Source organism: Ammodytes marinus, assembly GCF_949987685.1.
Source record: "Ammodytes marinus genome assembly, chromosome: 20".
Classification (NCBI taxonomy): domain Eukaryota; kingdom Metazoa; phylum Chordata; class Actinopteri; order Uranoscopiformes; family Ammodytidae; genus Ammodytes; species Ammodytes marinus.
Window position 1 is genome coordinate 12,891,036 of NC_137224.1, and position 18,084 is coordinate 12,909,119.

Below are 18,084 nucleotides of genomic sequence, written 5' to 3' on the forward strand. Positions count from 1 at the left end.
TTACACATGTACACGTGCACACCCCTAGTAACCACCGTTTCCTCTTCCTCCCCAACTTCTGATTTGTCTTTCCATGGTTTTTAAGACCTCTGTTTTTCTTTCATCGTGGTATCCCTGTTTTGTTTTTTTAAGCCCTGTGTTTTGCTCTCCTTCATGTTTTATCTCCATGTGTCAGGGTCAAGACATAGGTCAGCGGTGCGGTATGTCTGTGGTCATGTCTGAAATGGACTTACATCAATAAAATACAGGTGTTTTCCAAAGAGCAAGAAAGGACCAGAGAGGATGAATAGGCCACGTCTGTTTCTAATAAGAGCCGCTCTGTAGATGATGGGTGTCCATACACAATCTGAGGAGGAGTAACCACCTTTCTCCTGCCTCTGCCACCACTTACCTCCCACACACACACACACACAAAACAAACGCTCTGTCTTCTGTGTTAAGTACTAAGATCCAAAGGCAAAGAGAATCTGCAGGGGTTCCAGCCCTGCAGTTCAAATGTCCAGACACCAGCCTCTCCAGGAGCCCTTTACAGTGTCACAAGCATTAAAACAGTCAGTTAAGTGAAAGAAACATGGCAATCACCACAGGGCCTGGCTGCAGTATACGAGGTCTTCAGAATACACGTTTTTTCTTATGTGGATCCAAGCTGTACAGCTGGTATATGTTGACCACAAGGAACATTGATAAAAGGCACTAAAAACGAGGCCATGAGCAGCAAAGACAGCCAACTAAAACCACACTGACATTGGCCTTATGGTTTAAATATCCGTCTGAAGCATTGCATGAGTGTTACACAATCTTATCAAAAAGTAATTTTAGGTTAGTAGCACCTGGCCTAGATCAGCATGTAAATATGATCCCTGAGGGCGAATGACTTGATTCCTGTTTTAATTAGTATCGTATTACTTTAGCCAGTGATTGTGAACACCAGAAAGTAAAGCCAGAGAATCATAGTTTTAATCTCAGATGTCACTAGGAGAGAGGAATTGTTCTGGTGACTAAGCTTCCTGTCTCAGAGATGGGGCTCCAAGCCTTTTAGTGGTTTTGGTACCTTGCTCAAGGGTGACCTTGGCAGTGGCAAGTTACAAACCATATTTCCATACAACGATACGAATAAAACCAACCTCTCCAAATGTGGACGGTGCCAATAAATGCAGACATAGAGCAATCTACACACGTTCCTTAGTACATATGCACACACACACACACACACACACACACACACACACACACACACACACAGAGCAACACAAATCAGTTAAACTGAGCAAACGCCTGTCAAAGGACTACAAATCCCAACCCGGTGCCTGTCAAGTCTGAAGGTGCAAAAGGGGCTTGAAAAGTCATCAACCTCTGAGGACGTTTTTACTGCTTCTTAACTGGCCCGAGCCCCCTGCACATAAAACTTCAGAAAAACAGTTCCACGGAGGAGAGCTGGGGGTGGAGATTGACACCACCACCCCCCCATCCTGCTTCTTACAGCCCATTCCGATCTGGCTGGTTGTGCTGGATGTTTACCAAACAATGCAGGCATTGGAAGTCAACTCTGATGTCTAAGAGCCTGTGATTATTTAGAGGGGAAGTGAGAAAGGTCTAACATTACAAACATCTTGTTACTGACCCGATTGGGTTGATAGCTTGTGCTGTTCAGTGATCGGCCCTAGAAACAATGGCCACATGTCTCGGCAGGCATGACAGACCAACTCCAGACTTGTTGCAGATAGATTATATAACAAGGGGTTTATCCCACATGTGTTTTTTGAATACACAATTTCACAGGCAAGGAATATATAACTCAAATCAAATCATTTTGCGGTACAATTATTTTGTTTTTGTTAAATGTAGCTTGTTCACTTTTCAGAGCAAATCATTGATCATGAGCTTAAAATGGTAAATGTTCCATGCAAGCGACACAAGAACTAAGTCTACCTTGCATAGATCAGGGTTTTCATATCAGTGTGTAAGCGCACTTATCAGCTGGGTTTTATTAGAACATCTAGGATGGGCATAAAAAAAAAACAGTTCCCGAGACCTTTGTTGACCTGACATCTGACATCCAACTTAGCCCTTGGTCATAGCCTGCCATATGAAGATGTATGTTCCAGTCTGGTCAATCAAAGCATGAGTTTCCTGGTTGGGCCTGCATGGCTCAAATGGTTGGGATTTTGCACGGATAGATTTACGTCACCGTGCACAGCTTGAAACGGAGCACAGCTACTTTGACACCTGTGTGCCGGAAAAAAAGGCAGAACTTGTTTTCTGAAGATCTGAGCTGCAGTTAATCCCTTCCAACACGGCCGCCAGACACACACACGATCCCTCTTGGGTCAGTTTCAGCCATTTAAAAAAAACGTCCCTTTGCCCAGTCAACAGGTGGTGTTGTAGCAGCAAAAAATATTTCCGGTGCAAATAAACACATTCACAGTTCCGTCAAGTGGTGGGAAGAAAACTGTGGCATGTTAACAGCTGCCTTTCTCTGGCAAGCCCTGTAACACAATGTTGTTGGGTTACAGGGTTTTTCCCCAAAGTATAATTTTGGCCTTTTTTGTTTTTTTCTTGATAAGCTTGGACAATTACAGCTATCGTTTTACAGTCAAGTCACAATGAGTTAGCTTTAGTCATTTTGCACTAGCCTGTGCCTGTTTTTCCAAAATAATTACATTGAAAATAAGGGGAAGAGGCAGAATCTTCACCTTCCATTTCACGGTGTGTTATATTTTTGGAAGCATGTCAGTAGATAAAAATGGGTAAAGGATATTTTTCTCTACTCCACAAACTTAAAAGTGAAACCAATCAGTCACACCTTCTGAGGACTGCTAAAGATGTAAAACTGGTACATTTGTTTTGATGTGTCACTGATGTGTGGCTTGATGTGAAATGTTAAGTACGTGTTTATTACTTAAAGAACAAATGTCTGCTTTTTTAGGGGAGTCAGGAGTAGCCACAGTTTGGTTATATTCCCTGTTGTTTACCCCATTGAGCACAACAGAGGCTCTGTTTGGATTGTACTGAAGTGCTGTGTATCTCACTCTCCCTGTTTCTGTCCAACACTCTCCTTCACTTCTCACTCAAAAAATATGTTGCTGTTCCCTATTCCTGTCATCCTCTAACATCTTTTAAAGCTCTCTCAAAGGGCATCGGACCAACACGCCAACTCTTGTATTTACCAGCTCTTTAAACCCCAAAAAAGCCCCTTATTTCTTAAGAAGGGTTGAAAATAAAGACTTTGCCAAAGTGAGGTGACCGAGGCTTATGCTTGTTGCTTTTGGCATTTGCCTGGCATCAACTGAACTTTCGGGGAAGTGATGAAACAGCAGAGCGTGTGTCACCAGGCAGGCACCAAACTGTACACAGCGTTTATAGGCCAGCGGAAACGAGCGGAGAGGAAGGCACAGTGTGTCTTGCTGGGTCTCCTGACATGTCACTCCCATCATCTGCTGTCTGGCCTGGCTGTCTACTTTCACACAAAAATCTCACTTTCTCACTACCTGAATAGAATACCGCCTTCTCTCTTTCACACAAACAGATACCCATATCCAGCGTGTCTCAATTCAGTATTCAAGGAATCTCAAGCAAAAACACTGACAAAAACAGGCTGCCACGATCTGAGAGTCCGATTTCCAGAGGCAGAGATGCAGCCTTAACGCATTATCTGCTCTCTGCTGGCACAATAACAGAATATTACATGTAACCCAGTTCTCTGCAGAGACTTTGTCATGAATTGTGGTAATTCATTAATATTTTCTTTTTCTATCCTCTTTCTTATACCACCACCCTTCCTCCCCTTTTGACACCTGTCCCCGACCCCCCCACCCCAGCATGTGACTGCCACCCTGTGGGCGCAGCAGGCAAGACGTGCAACCAGACCACAGGCCAATGCCCCTGCAAGGACGGTGTCACGGGCATCACCTGCAACCGCTGCGCCAAGGGCTACCAGCAGAGCCGCTCCCCTGTGGCCCCCTGCATCAGTGAGTTACCCGCATAAACACACAAAGAAATACCAAGTGACACTAACAACCTACACTGTCTTTAGTGTGGCAATTTGATCCGCTTGTCACTGAGTCACTGCAAAACACTGACAAACCCTATTGTGAAGAACAAAATATAACAAAAGGCTTAATACGTAGGAACAATACACAGTCATGAACTACACTAAAAGCAATACATTCTCAAGCCATTGGGATTACAGAGCATAATTGAAAGCACACTTCCCTGCAGCCTCAAGCTGTTCTGGCCTTCTGACAGGCAACACCCAACCCGAACTCTGCACTGCATAGATACAGTACATGTGTTCTGTGGGTTTGCATGGCCACTGAAAATGAAATGATAATTTCATATAGAACAGCCCAAAACATTAGCAAACAAGGGCCCAGATGTAAAGTCAGGCCCTTTGTTATAAAGTGACATTATTTGGGCAGCTGGTAGTGTGATAACTAAAGACTTAGTTGTTGTTTTCCATTTGCTGTTCACTTTCGTATAGTGTGTGTCTGCGTATTGCTGCAGTTGAAGCTGTCAACTACATCAGGTTTTTTAATTTCCTGTGAAAAGCTTGTGCGTGTGTGTTTTGCCAGTGTGGCGGCGGCGGCACATGCAGGCAACTTTCCACCACATTGTGTGCCAGGCGGAACAAGAACACACTCACAGGTCAACCTCAACCAAGAGCAAGCCGTGCCACTCAGTGCCGCACAGAGCTCTGCCACACTGTGCCAAATGCTGCCATGTTGTTTCTCTCACGTGCAGCTTCAGAGCAGATGGCGCACGGGCGAGAAGGAAAAAACTGCGGTCATGGATGCTAGACCCCACTCATTTGAGTGCCACTGAACCATCCAGGGAGAACAAGAATAATTTTGTGTGTGCGTTTAAGTACATGCGCACATTTGGATCCATTATGTATGGCGTTAATGACAACTCTGTGTGTCAATATGGCCTCATGGTGGGCATCTTGCCTCCTATTGAGGCTCCTGGACCCGGAGACAGAAGACAAGCCCATTAAGAAGCCAATTAGTATGATGGCAGCGACCCTCATCTGACTGATCCTTTCATCATCTGTCTGTCTTCACGAGATGTGAAGCCATGAGGGCAAACAGACTCAAAGTGGCTTCTAGCAGCTGCGCCTGCTTTCACAAAGCTCCGTGCCCTTGTTTGTTTTTGTTGGCGGGGTGTCCATAATTTCAGAGAGACAACTGCTGTTTTTGCCTTGAAACAGCTTTCCAACAGCAACTCCGCCCCACACACCCCCTTACCTCCCGCCAACACACTCGCACGCACTTGGTTCAAATCCTCAACCTTCAAATCCAATCAAAAGCAGATCCTCTTGGGCGGATGCTGAGCGGGCGTTCCAGTGACTCTCTTTACAGTAATAAGCAGAGGGGCCTGTTGTTAGCATTAGCATTTGTATTGCAAACTTGCATACAATTAGAAGAGAAGTCCTGGTGGAATTCCGGCAAGCACTTTATTGAGTAGCCAGCGGGCACAGCGAAGGAGGGCTGCATCTGTCTCAAGACGATCCAACCGAATTGCCCCCTTGCCATCTGTCCATCTGTCTATACATGACTGCATGGAGATTACACAGCAGTGTTAACCCGGCATCTGTTAGGGGAGGACAAGACTTATCTAGTGCAGCCACCTTTTCATTTTAATAAAAGGATCATCTTCTGTCTCAGATGTATCAAGTGTGCCAACCTTGTATGGATTGGCTTCTCCAAACTGGATGGATTAGTTGGTAGATTGAGAGTTGTGTATACTGAGTTGTGTGTACTGAGTGAATCAAAACTTGCACAGTGTCTGGATCTTTTAATGTATTCCTTAAAATGACAGTGACGCCACCACATTAGTCCTTGTAATGCATTGCTTATTTGAACCTGTAGTCCCCTCACCACCAATAAGTATCCATGCCACTCTTTCACTGTTTATCTAGCAGGCCTGTCTTCAACTGTGTTTTAATGTGCATAATTGACACGTCACAATCCAAACCTACTGTACCCGCCCAATTGGCATTGGTGACAAAGATACTTTCTCCTTCCTCTCAATACTAAGCGTAGCCTCTGTTTTGAGTGTATTTAAATATTCACATAGCTTCCCAGTCTTTGGAATTACTTTTAATGAATTCAGATATACTTCATTTATTTTACCACACATTCACTTTTACCAGGCATACAGCCAAATGACTTTGACCCTACTTGAAAGGTATGGATTTACATTTAGCCAGTGAAATAACTTTGTGTTTCTTGTGTGTGTGTTTCAGAAATCCCAGTGGTCAACCCCACAGCTGTGGTGAGCAGCACAGAGGAACCAGCAGGTTAGTATATGCTCTCTGCACCTCGCCCATTCACCACCGTTTTATGAGAGGAACAAAAACATATTTTTTTCATATTTCTGGGCTTGAGTTTTCAAGGTGTGGAATAAATATTAATGAAGGGTGGGCCCTGTCTTTTGAAGTTCTGCAAAAAACGAACGAGTGCACTGGGGCCTGCAGAATTGTTTCCATTGTCTTAAAAACCTGTGTCCTTGGCTCAGTTTCCCCAACCGCTAACCTCTAGTTAGTGGAGCCTCGCATGTGCACAAAATATAGCCGCAGCTTGAAGTCAAGGCCGGCAAATGGGCAGCAGAGGTGATTCGTTAACGTTTAGCAGGGAGATACAGTGGAAGGGAGAGTTTTGAGACATGAAAGGAGTGTTGGCAAGTGAATGGGGGGAAATTTGTTCAGTCTCTCCCTTCAACTGTCCAATTTAGGCTCCGGTCAATTACCCTGCCCTTATTTTTCATTCTGCGGCTGTTTGATTTGTATGGTGGTGTTGATTTGGAAATGTTGATTCATTAGTGGGTTCATAATGTACATCATCAGGCTGCAGATTGTACCTCGCACTTTGTCACAGATACTTTGCTGCACTGTTCAAATCATAACGTTTTGGTGTTTTTATCCTCCTTACTTTTGACTTATAGATATATATGGACTTACTTTGCAAAGGTTAAATATAGTTGAGAGTATGACTTATAGGGCTAAATATGTCTAAAATGGCTGATACTGACTTCACTTCAGAAGGAAAATGGGCCAAGCATGGCAATGCAGTCAATTTACATTGCATACAATGGGAAAACACATTAAATCTAATGGTATAAAATAAATCAATTTGTTTATATGAAAGGAATAGTTTGACACTTTGGGAAACACCCTTATTTACTTTTGTTGCCAAGAGTTACATGAGAAGATTTGTACCATCGCCCTAGTATTAACCTAACCAGTTAGCTTAGCACAACATACAAGTCCATAAAAATGAACCCCTGTAGAAACCACAAATTGCTGCATCATTTCTTGGACAGATTAAATACATTAGAGTTAACTTTGGGCGCAGCTAGGCTACCTAATAAGCTAACCGCCCACTGAATCCAGCTGCATATTTACTGCACAGACATGAGAGTGGTAACTATCTTCTCATTTAAGCAAATAAACATATTCCCTAAAATGTCTGAATATTATTTTAAAGATAAATAGATATTGATAATTTTCTCACATTTCCAGCGTATTTTCTCACTCACCACTTCTATTATTCTGTTTCCTCTCATTACTTTGGCTTATGAGCCTTTTTGGGAGAAAAACTAAAAAATGCACGGCCCTTTTTTCTGTGGGCCGCTTCCCTGGGAAAATGTTACGAGGTCGAAGAACACAAGAGTTGTTGATCGCCAATTCACCTCAGGCTCTACCAAACACACACCAGAGCATTTCCCCCCAATCTTTTCCAACTTCCTAAACTACCATAGAGCAAAAGCCTCGCCATCAGAAACCTAAGGCCCCCAAAATGTTTTTGTGTAAGGGGCGGTGGATGCAATTTGTCCTTGTCATGGCACAGTGAGAGGGGGCTTAAGGGAACGAGAGCATCGAGAGCCAATTGTGAGTGTGGTCTTCTGGGTCAATTGGCAATTCACAAGAGCTTATTCCAGGTGAACAGCCAGCAGTGAGTGACTCTTCATGGGAAAACACACACTGTCTACCAGCCACTGATACCCTTAGGCCAGCCACTGTATAAACAGTGGCACGCACACACATCGGCAGTGATGTAATGAAATCCATGCGCATCTCATACAAATGCATGTCTGTCACAGTCGCATGCACACTTCCATGATAATGATCTGCACACAAAACCACACGCTTGCTCACTTATAACAAGAAATAACCTTAAGCAAGCAATGAAATTTAGCATTATTTATTGAAAGTCTTGAGTAACGTACGATACACGCAAGCACATGCATATATATACGCACAAATCCATCCACACTCTACACTACCAATCATAATTTTTTTTAGTCACCCTGTCTTGGGGTTATTGGAAGCTGCCATCTGCTCTCTCTTTCTCCTGTTCTCTCCTCTCTCTGGCTAATAAAATCTGCAGCGCTCTGATATACAGCCAAGCCTCCTGGACGTTTTTATGGGCTCCTAGGTCCCCCTGTTTCTTTCTCCTCCTTCCATTTCTCCATCCGTCCTCCCCCCCCCCCCCCAAAGAAAATGAACGATACAACACCCCTACTCTCATGCAACCCAGAGAGCGTAATTTCTCCCTCTCACGACCGCTTTTTTCTTTTCTTTTTTCTTTTTCTCATTGGGATATTTCATGTGCAGCTATTTTATTTGGTTTTACTTCGGAAAGCAACAGTCAGGACTTGAAAGGTTTTCCTTTTGAAGGCAATGAGAGGGCTCAACCACAGATATCAGTCCGGTTAGCAAAAATGTGTTTTTTCAGTTTCATGCCCTGACATTCAATGCAAGCTGCATGGTCTGCTCTCCGTGCCCCCCTCACTAAAACTGACTAAAAATTACCCTCTTGACGCATTCTCTACATTTTCAGTCAATCAACCATTTTTTTCTCTTTTCCTAGTATCCTTCCCATAGTTTTGCAATTTAAATAAGTGGACCCAAAATTATACAGGTCATAAAATCAGTGGCATCAAGTTAAGTACAGTAGAACCCTGCTAATGATCAACAGTGTCTATTTGTCTCTTGCCAGCTTCAGTAGCAGTAGTGAGCACAGTTTAAAAACTCAGGGCAAAGCCTTACATTATACAATAATTCTTATTATCATTTTCTTCTTACAAGAACACTTTCATCTTTTTTGGAAAGTTTGCTTGACTTATTCAGCCCCAATTCCTTCTGCTCCCAGCTCATGGAAAATGTATTTTGTGATCCCAGAGAAGCAAGGTTTTTGATCAGATGACAAAATAAATATTTTAGAATCAGAAAGATATAATCATGCCAAAGTGTTTCACTTACAAATACATTTGTGATCATACATTGATATTCTGATTAAAAGTCAACATTTGGTCATAGATTGAAATGACGTGAGGCTTCAGCCAGAAGTAGTAGTAGTAGTTTTTTTAGATAAGAGAAATTCCTTGCCAATTGTTTCCAGTGAAGTTTCCATGTCTGTGGTGGGTGGAGAAGGGTCGACCTGAGTAAGTCCTTAGACACTTGTCAACTAACCAAACCAAGGCTATAAGACGCTACCAAGAAGAGGTCTGAGATTGTTCACTCAGCCAAGAGGTCCATTTTAAGTGCCACACTCATAATTATAACAGCTCATCACTGGCGGCTCCACCTATTGGTCAAAAGAGGTCATCTGTCCAATGTGTGGTCTCAGTTGTCATGCCGGCAGCCAAGTTCTATTCACATACATCCAACCATGGCCTGCCTCCACCGCACTCTGTTTTTCATCAAAACCCCAGAAAACATGTCAAACTGAACACTTTTACTCATCTGGTATGTTTCACTTGCACAGGATTTCGATGTGCGATTTGTCAGAAGTTGTTTTTTAAACGCACAAAAACCCATCCAGCTTAACATTATCCAACCTGCTCCAGTTTCCCTTGCAGCCTTTTAGCCCTGTCAGTTAATACAGATTGTTGTGAAGGCAAGCATGCATATGTGCCCCAAGGTTTTAGAACAATAGTTTTTTTTTTTTTTTATAAATCTGACAATACTATTGCTTTACCAGTACAAACTCTCAAATCTACAAACAACCTTAGCCTATGTGTAGAAACAAGCCTATGATGATTCATTTTGATGCTGTTGAGTGTTTATAGGTGGTTTCACGGTACATAACAGTTAACAGTGTCTTGTCACAATAACTTTGTGGTTGTTATTTATGTGCTACCGTAGCACCATATAATGCACTATAAAATGGCAAAATAGTTCTAAAATGCAAACTTGTGGGTGTTGAGTGTAATTTTCCCAATGTTGGTTGTAATTTGAGTGTAAGTAAACTTGTTAAGAAGATCCATGGAGTTACAGCCCGACTGAATGTTTGTTGTGCTTGATTTTCCAGATTGCGAGTCCTACTGTAAACCAGTGAAGGGCAACCTAAAGATCAATATGAAGAAATATTGCAAAAAAGATTACGGTAAGAAAGTAGAAATGGATTATCAAGCATAATAAGTAGATGTACTGTGTTCTGATTATTGATCTGAGTCTCCTTTTTTCTATGAATGTGTCCTCAGCGGTCCAAGTGAATGTGCTAGACATGGAGACCGTGGGGGACTGGGCTAAGTTCTCTGTCAATTTGGTATCCGTGTACAAGAGCCGTGGCGATCCCTTGAAGCGAGGCGACAACATCCTGTGGGTGCACATGAAGGACCTTGCCTGCAAATGTCCAAAGATCCAGATGAGCAAACGCTTTTTGGTGATGGGTGGCAGCGACGGAGGAACAGGCCCAGGGGCGGTACCAGGGGTAGGGCCAGGTGGTGGTAGTGCCACCAGCCCAGGGGCGGAGCGTGTGGGCCTTGTGGCCGATAAAAACAGCCTGGTCATCCAGTGGCGGGACGTTTGGACGAGACGCTTGAGGAAGTTCCAGCGCAAAGAGAAGAAAGGCAAGTGCAGCAAAGCGTGATGGGAAATCAGCATTTCTTCCTATATCTCCATCGTCCACCTTCCATGAACCCATACCTGGTGATATCCCTTTCCTCCTCCTGAATCCTTTGTCCCTCATCACGGGAACACTGCACATTAAAAAGACTGCATGTTCCCTACCTGTTTTAAGGACCACGTTTTGTGTATATTGTATAATTATTTTCCGTTAAATTTTTTGTCTATTGTTTTGTCGGATGTCTTTTTTTGTCCAATTGGTTTGCCTTAAAAAGGGACCATTAAAAAGTGTATGAAGTTTAGACAAAAGCAGATGCCATTCCCTCCCTCAATGACGACAGCGGAAATGTCCACTTGTCCCCCATCTACGCCCCCCCTTCCCCTCCCCTGATGCTCAACCGCCTCCTACTGTCAAGAATGACTGTCTTCTACCACTTGGTTTGACATAGAAAAATACCAGGGCTCACATTTCACGTGCTTCTCTGAGGTATTTATTCGACAGTGTTTGTCAATTCAGAGGGACTGACTGATTTCAGCAACAAGACAAGCTGCACATCCTCAGCTTAGCCTCCTCACGTTTCAACTGTTGAAACAAACTCAACTTGGATCAGAACATGCTGTACCACCTAAGAAGCTTTCAACATTTGCTGTTACAATGTTCATAAAGAATAGGACTACTCGTTCCAGGCTTCTGCAGTAACTTCTACAGACTGTAACTATAAAAACTCTAGTCCCATGAGGGGACCAAGGGCTCCCTTTAGCAGGGACATTTTCCACAGCAAACCTAAGTCACACCACCACCACTGCTGCAGTCAGACAGCCCAACAGAATTAACTGCTCGTGTCAGCTGTTATATCTGCAAGTATTTGACGCTACTGCTCATAGTAGACTTTATATTCTTCGCGTGGCTACGTCTTATCTGATCCATCCATATTCCAGCCATTTCCTTGTTTGAAATATATCTTTTTGTTTAATTTTAAGCAGAACAAACTCTATTAGCATGTGTTAGTCACATCCCCAGGCCTCCGGGGCTGTGCCTCTTCACCACCAGTCCCTTCTTGAGTGGTTTATAAAGTCATGCATCACCATCATGACTCATTGCTTGTCACTTTTTTTTTCTTCTGGAAGACAGATTAAGCGGTGTGGACAAACGGCTGGAGTTTCAGAACAATGCCAATATTTCCAAGGATTTTTTTAATTTTTTTTGCTTTATGGATAATGTCTTCTGTGGGAAGTGGCCTTCCAGATGTTGCTGTGTAGCCAATGTCATTTATTTTGTATTTAAATGCCTGAACATTTTCCTGATGTGTGTCTAGTGACTGGCAAGCTTTTTGCCAAAATAAGAGATTGAAACGAGAGTTCCTTTACATGCAGTAAAAAGAAAACAAAGTTGGATAAACAACATAGTCGTGTTTTTCTCTAGCATATTTCGACAAAATGAATGAGGCTGGAACATTTTTAGTGCTCACTGATTGTATTATGACATGAGAACGTCACATTTCATTCCTCATGTGCTTTGTTATGTTTGCATGTTTGTGGTTTTTGCTGGTCCATCAGAACCTTACAGTGAGCAGACCAAGATCTTTAACCAATATGAGCATCAAGACCCAAAGGCAAACTTCCCAAGTCATCGTACCCCACTCGCCCACCCTAATGCAGTCCCTGTCATCGTTTGCCAAATAAGTATAGTCAGTTTTTAAATTCAATTAAGAGACCATGGAAGTTAGGACGGACGAAAACCACAGAGAGATCCGTCTGGTTGCTCTCACGCTTTTTATCTGCCGTTTGCTGTTATTTCATTTTGTAAAGAACATTACAATTTATTTAAATATAGTACATGATAAACACACAGCTTCGAGGGGCGCATCAAGCTAGCGTAGCATTGAGTGTGCCGACAGTCATGTCATGCTAGCTAGTGGTTATGCTCCTCTGGCTGCAGTGGTATGTTTGGTTTGTCATCCTTCCAAAAGTGTCTCTCCACCACTCTCTCCTCAGTGTCAGCCTCCACCGTCCACAAACTCTCTTTTTTAACCCATTTTGCATGTTGTGTATTGAGTGTTTTAGATAAGTGACAGCACGGAATGAGGCTGTCAAATCTCCTCAGTGGTGTACTGTACTGCACTGTATCTCTTGTTTTCACTTCTTCTGAGAATGTATGTCATACTGTGAAAGAACAAACTCACGCAGTTGTATGGACTGATTTTAAGTGTTTATGAAATAATGTTACAAAGCTTAAGAATGTGTACGCCATGACAGTTGATGCTATTATAAACTATGAACCGGGTTGGACGTTGTTCAAATGATTGTGGACAGTGCATGTGTCTCATAATTACATTTAAATTAACAAATCCAAAAACAATACGGAAACCAAAATGAGTTCACCCACCATGATAACTGGTGTTTGAAAAAGAAAAGAAAAGATGAGAAGGACAATAAAAGTGAAGTTTTGAGATCACCTTGCTCAAGGCACAATTCCCACAGTTGGAATTTCACAAAAATGCAGAACCTAACAGTCAGTTTGTATGTTGGCTGTCTGCAGCAGCCCGTCACTAGACAGATGGTGTTACAGAAGCACCAGTCTCCTCACCCTGGTATGTGAGTATGGTGTGACACATTATGATGTATGGTCAAATGACGTGCCCGCAAGGCCTGCCTAGCGCTCAACTCCTTAAGCACCCAACACACTTGTAGAAGAACTGCAGTCAGTGTCCTTGAATCTGGACTTTTCATTCACGCAAATTCCCACAAAATCTTTCCTTTCACCCTCTATTGGCTCTGTGCTTTCCTCAAGTGAGTGCCCACCCTGAACGTTGGGATACAGATAAGAAAGGCAGAGTGAGCCAGATGTTTGTTTGGGGGGTGGAAGCGTAGTCTTGTGAAAGCTTTTTTAGTGAGCCTCATAGGGACAGCCGTCCCGTTGTTTTACGTTAACAAGCCCAGCAGCTTGGCATTGGAACTGAGGCCATAACTGCTTTGCTTTGTTTGCAGCATTTACAACATTCACAGGTGTGTGCTTGCATCTGTGTGTGTGTGTGTGTGTGTGTGTGTGTGTGTGTGTGTGTGTGTGTGTGTGTGTGTGTGTGTGTGTGTGTGTGTGTGTGTGTGTGTGTGTGTGCGTGCGTCTAATAAACCCTACCCGAGTAAACAAGTGATATGGCAATGAACTGAAAGTGCAGAAAGTTGAGAGAGCTCTCATTTGAAGACAGCCTTTTTCGTTCCACTGTTTAATGTTTGCATTGAGGTGTCTGACCAGCCTATGATGAAGAATTATTATTTACATGTTTCTGTTTCACTTCCATCTTGTTTTGTTTAATTTTTTTTTTTTCTTTTTAATGTCACATTTTTTAATGTTGTAAATATGTACTGAACTGCCTCTGCCATTCATGTTGTCTTTTGAAAAGTATCAACTGGCCTCAGATGACTCACTTGTATGGATGTACAAACCAGATGATGTTATATGGATGTAGAAAACCAGAAACATATGCTTTTGTGATCGCAGCCAGAAGATGTGGTTCAGATATTACACAGAATGTATTCATTTTTGGTTTAACGTTGTTTCCAGACAACAACCATCCAATTGTAAATGACTGAGTTGAAAGAAAATGTGACACGGGCTGATCGGACCCTCTGCTTCTCCCATAGAAGGTACAAACAGGAACTGACACAACAGAAGACCACTTTATGTTACATTTCTGTCCTGGGAATATCTCTTCACTCTCACAAAGAATGATCCACCTTCATTTCTTGGGGAACAAAGGGATCCTTCCCTCGGTTCAGTCCCTCCTCACTTCTGTTATATCAAAGTCTTCCTTGTACATTTTACTCTGAGGCAATGAAACCACTGACTTTTTAATCTGAATGATAAAAAAATAAATTATTAGTTAATGAGCTGTGTGTGGTGTTGATAATTTGTCTCTTTAATTGCAGTCATTAGCCTGCACTGCAGAAATACTATCAGATTGATGTGTGTTTCCCCTTGGAAAGTGTGCTCATGGACAGTGGGCACTGCTGTGGTGTGTTTCCACTCACAGGGCACTGGGGTTTGAAGGGGGGAGAGTGCAGGGCAGAACGGCTCCCCCCTCTATGAACAAAGCATGAGCTAAAGTTCTGTAAATAAACAGTGAGGCGCGCGCACACACACACACACACACACACACACACACACACACACACACACACTTTTGAATGTGTACCTCACCTCTGAGGAAACCCAACTCCCGCGTCAGGTCCAAAGCAGGAAACTCCTTACTCTTACTCTGTCTCTTTTTCCTTCTCACCCCCACATCCCTCACCTACAGTCTCCTCTCTTGTCGTCTCCCCACCCTCTAACCAAACAGGCCAGCTTCATCCTGAATTGCAGGAAGGCGACCGTTTATTACCACCCTCTCTAGGCATTAATTTGCCGTCAAGAAAAGGTTGCTCAGATTGTCTTGAAACACACACACAAATGCCCACAAAATGAAACCATGACAGACACTGCCCGGCCCAAAAAAATTCACACACTCAAATATTTCGTTCGATCATCTTTAGCTTTGATTACGACACATATTTGCCATAGCACATTTCAAAAAGCTTTTTTTTGGCATGTAAGGTTGCTGAACCTAGACCTGACCAACTGAAGTTACCACAGATCATACTTCACTGCCCTCACAGGCGTGTACAGTAGGCACTAGGCATGATGTGAGCATCACTTCATCCACCTCTCTTCTTACCCTGATGTGCCCATCACTCTGGAACAGGGTCAATCTGGACTCATCAGACCACACAACCTTTTTCTATTGCTCTAGAGTTCCTGATAAGCCCCATTGATAAGTGGTTTTTAAGGTTGGTACACACTCAGGGGCGGCCTGAACGATCTGGGGGCCCCATTCAAGACCTAGTGTGGGGCCCCCCACTTTTTTTGTATTTTCTTGAAAAAAAAAAATCGTAATTATTTTTTTATTTTTTTATACATATTTCTTGTGCATGCTTCCCGCAAAAAGAAAACAGATTGTAGAGTTTTATGAGATGATGGGCCACTGGGTGCAGACTCTTAAAGGGCCCCCCCACTCCTACCTATCCAGTTAGGTACACTGACTTTTCAGCACATATACAATTAATGGTAAAAACATATTAATGAAGTCAGTTTTTCTCACAGGATTTAGGGATACTGGTCCTTGTTGAGGGGTCCGGGGGCATCCCCCCCGGAAGAAAATGTGTGCCTTTTGAATTAAAATGCATCAATCTGGTGCACTTTGAGGGGAACATTTAGAGGCTATATCAAATCCTGAGATGCAGCAGGAACATTATTTTTCAGGTTTTTCTTAATCAGGCAGCACTCTTTACTCTGCTACTGTAAAAACAGTACAGTAGATTGGTCTGCAGACTCATGTTCTATGATGGAGTGACTCATTTCAACAGATACAGGGTGGATAGCTACTTTTTATGAACAGTATAGAATTTACACATAGAAATCATATTCCTATATGTGTGTGGGGGCCCTAAAGGCTCATCATGAAGCCCCTTAGACAGAGCTACTAATGCTGTTTTCTTATGCTTTTGTATTTCTCCCCCTACTAGTTGAGGGGCCCATGATGATTTATTTTCTTATATTTAGGCTTATTCCTTTTTGGACCCTGTTATTGACATGAGTGACTGAGCTCTTTGACAATGCAACATGAAAAGTTACTATGAGGCCTAGGGCCCGGTAGCCTGCTCAAGAATTATTTATCAAAAAAAAAAAAAAAAAAAAAAATCTTTTTTTTAGGGAGGGCTTGGGGGCCCCCCAGAGGGCGGGGCCCCATTCAATTGAATGGGTTGAAACATAGCTAAGGCCGCTACTGTACACACTGCACGCAATACTCGAGATGGACACCACAATATTAAATACAACGTCAATGTACAGTGGTTTGCAAAAGTATTCATACCCCTTGTAATTTTCTACATTTTGTCATGTTAAAACCACATACGTACATTATTTTATTGGGATTTTATGTGATACACCAACACAAAGTGGCACATCATTGTGAAGTGGAATGAAAATGAAACATGGTTTTATTTTTTTTCATAAATAAAAAACTGAAAAGTGTGGCGTGCATAAGTATTCAGCCCCCTGAATCAATGCTTTGTAGAACCACCTATCGCTGCCATTACAGCTGCAAATCTATTGGAGTATTTCTCTACCAGCTTTGCACATCTACATACTGATATTTATTGCCCATTCTTCTTTGCAAGATAGCTCAAGGTTCAGATTCAGCATCAGATTGGATGGAGAGTGTCTGTCAACAGCAATTTTCAAGTCTTTCTCAATATTCTCAATTGTTTTTAGGTCTGGACTTTGACTGGGCCATTCTAACACATGACTATGCTTTGATTTAAACCATTTCATAGTAGATCTGGTTGTATGTTTAGGGTAGTTCTCCTTCTGGAAGGTGAACCTCTGCCCCAGTCTCAAGTCTTTTGCAGACTCTTAGACCCTGTTTCCACCTGGCATTAATATGTGGTTCTGAGGAATCCGATTGTTATATGTAAATGTAATATGCTTGTTCACACCTGGCCTTAACAATGCGTCTTCTATGCGCGTTTGCGATCCGGATTTGAATTCCCCGCGCTGTATGGAAATCAGCTCGTACATCATTTCCGCTTATACACTCCATCTTCAATGTTTTCTGTTTTCTGTTGTCTGTTTACCTGCAACGGTGCGCTTTTATGACGTGAATTGTCGCGTGAATGAGTACGCGTTTCCGCCCAGTCACTCGCCGCAGTTGAGTGGGCGGGGCCTAATGTGTATGAGATGCGCATACGCGTTTCCACTGTTAATGGGTATGTGGATAAGTGGTCTCAAACCACCTCCGAATGTGGATAATTTCAATGCGCATTCAATGCGCATTGAGCGTGTTTCCACCTGTAGTTAGCGCGATCGGATCCTAAAAACCACATATTAATGCCAGGTGGAAACAGGGTCTAACAGGTTTTCTTCCCTGTATTTGGCTCCATCTATCTTCCCATCAACTCTAACCAGCTTTCCTGTACCTACTGAAGAAAAGCATCCCCATAGCATGATGCTGCCACCACCATGTTTCACTGTGGTGATGGTGTGTATAGGGCTTCTTTATAGGTCCATGGTATAGGGTGGTTTGTAGTGTTAGTTTACGCCACACATTGCATTTTGCATTCAGGCCAAAAACTTCACGTTTGGTCTCATCTGACTATGCATGGCTTTTGGCAAGGGTTGGAGGAAGGTGCTCTGTTCAGAT

General features: G+C 42.8%; 1 protein-coding gene across 1 annotated transcript in view; it reads left to right on the forward strand.

The window, feature by feature from the left end:
- Positions 1 to 14,737, forward strand: part of ntn2 (netrin 2) — a 42,301-nt gene extending 27,564 nt beyond the window's left edge. Inside the window, exons 4-7 of the mRNA XM_080049200.1 lie at positions 3,819 to 3,968; positions 6,245 to 6,298; positions 10,314 to 10,388; positions 10,486 to 14,737. Of these exons, the coding sequence (XP_079905326.1) occupies positions 3,819 to 3,968; positions 6,245 to 6,298; positions 10,314 to 10,388; positions 10,486 to 10,874 (668 nt within the window). The 3' untranslated portion in view covers positions 10,875 to 14,737. The remainder of the gene's footprint in view (positions 1 to 3,818; positions 3,969 to 6,244; positions 6,299 to 10,313; positions 10,389 to 10,485) is intronic.
- The last annotated feature ends 3,347 nt before the right edge of the window (positions 14,738 to 18,084 follow it).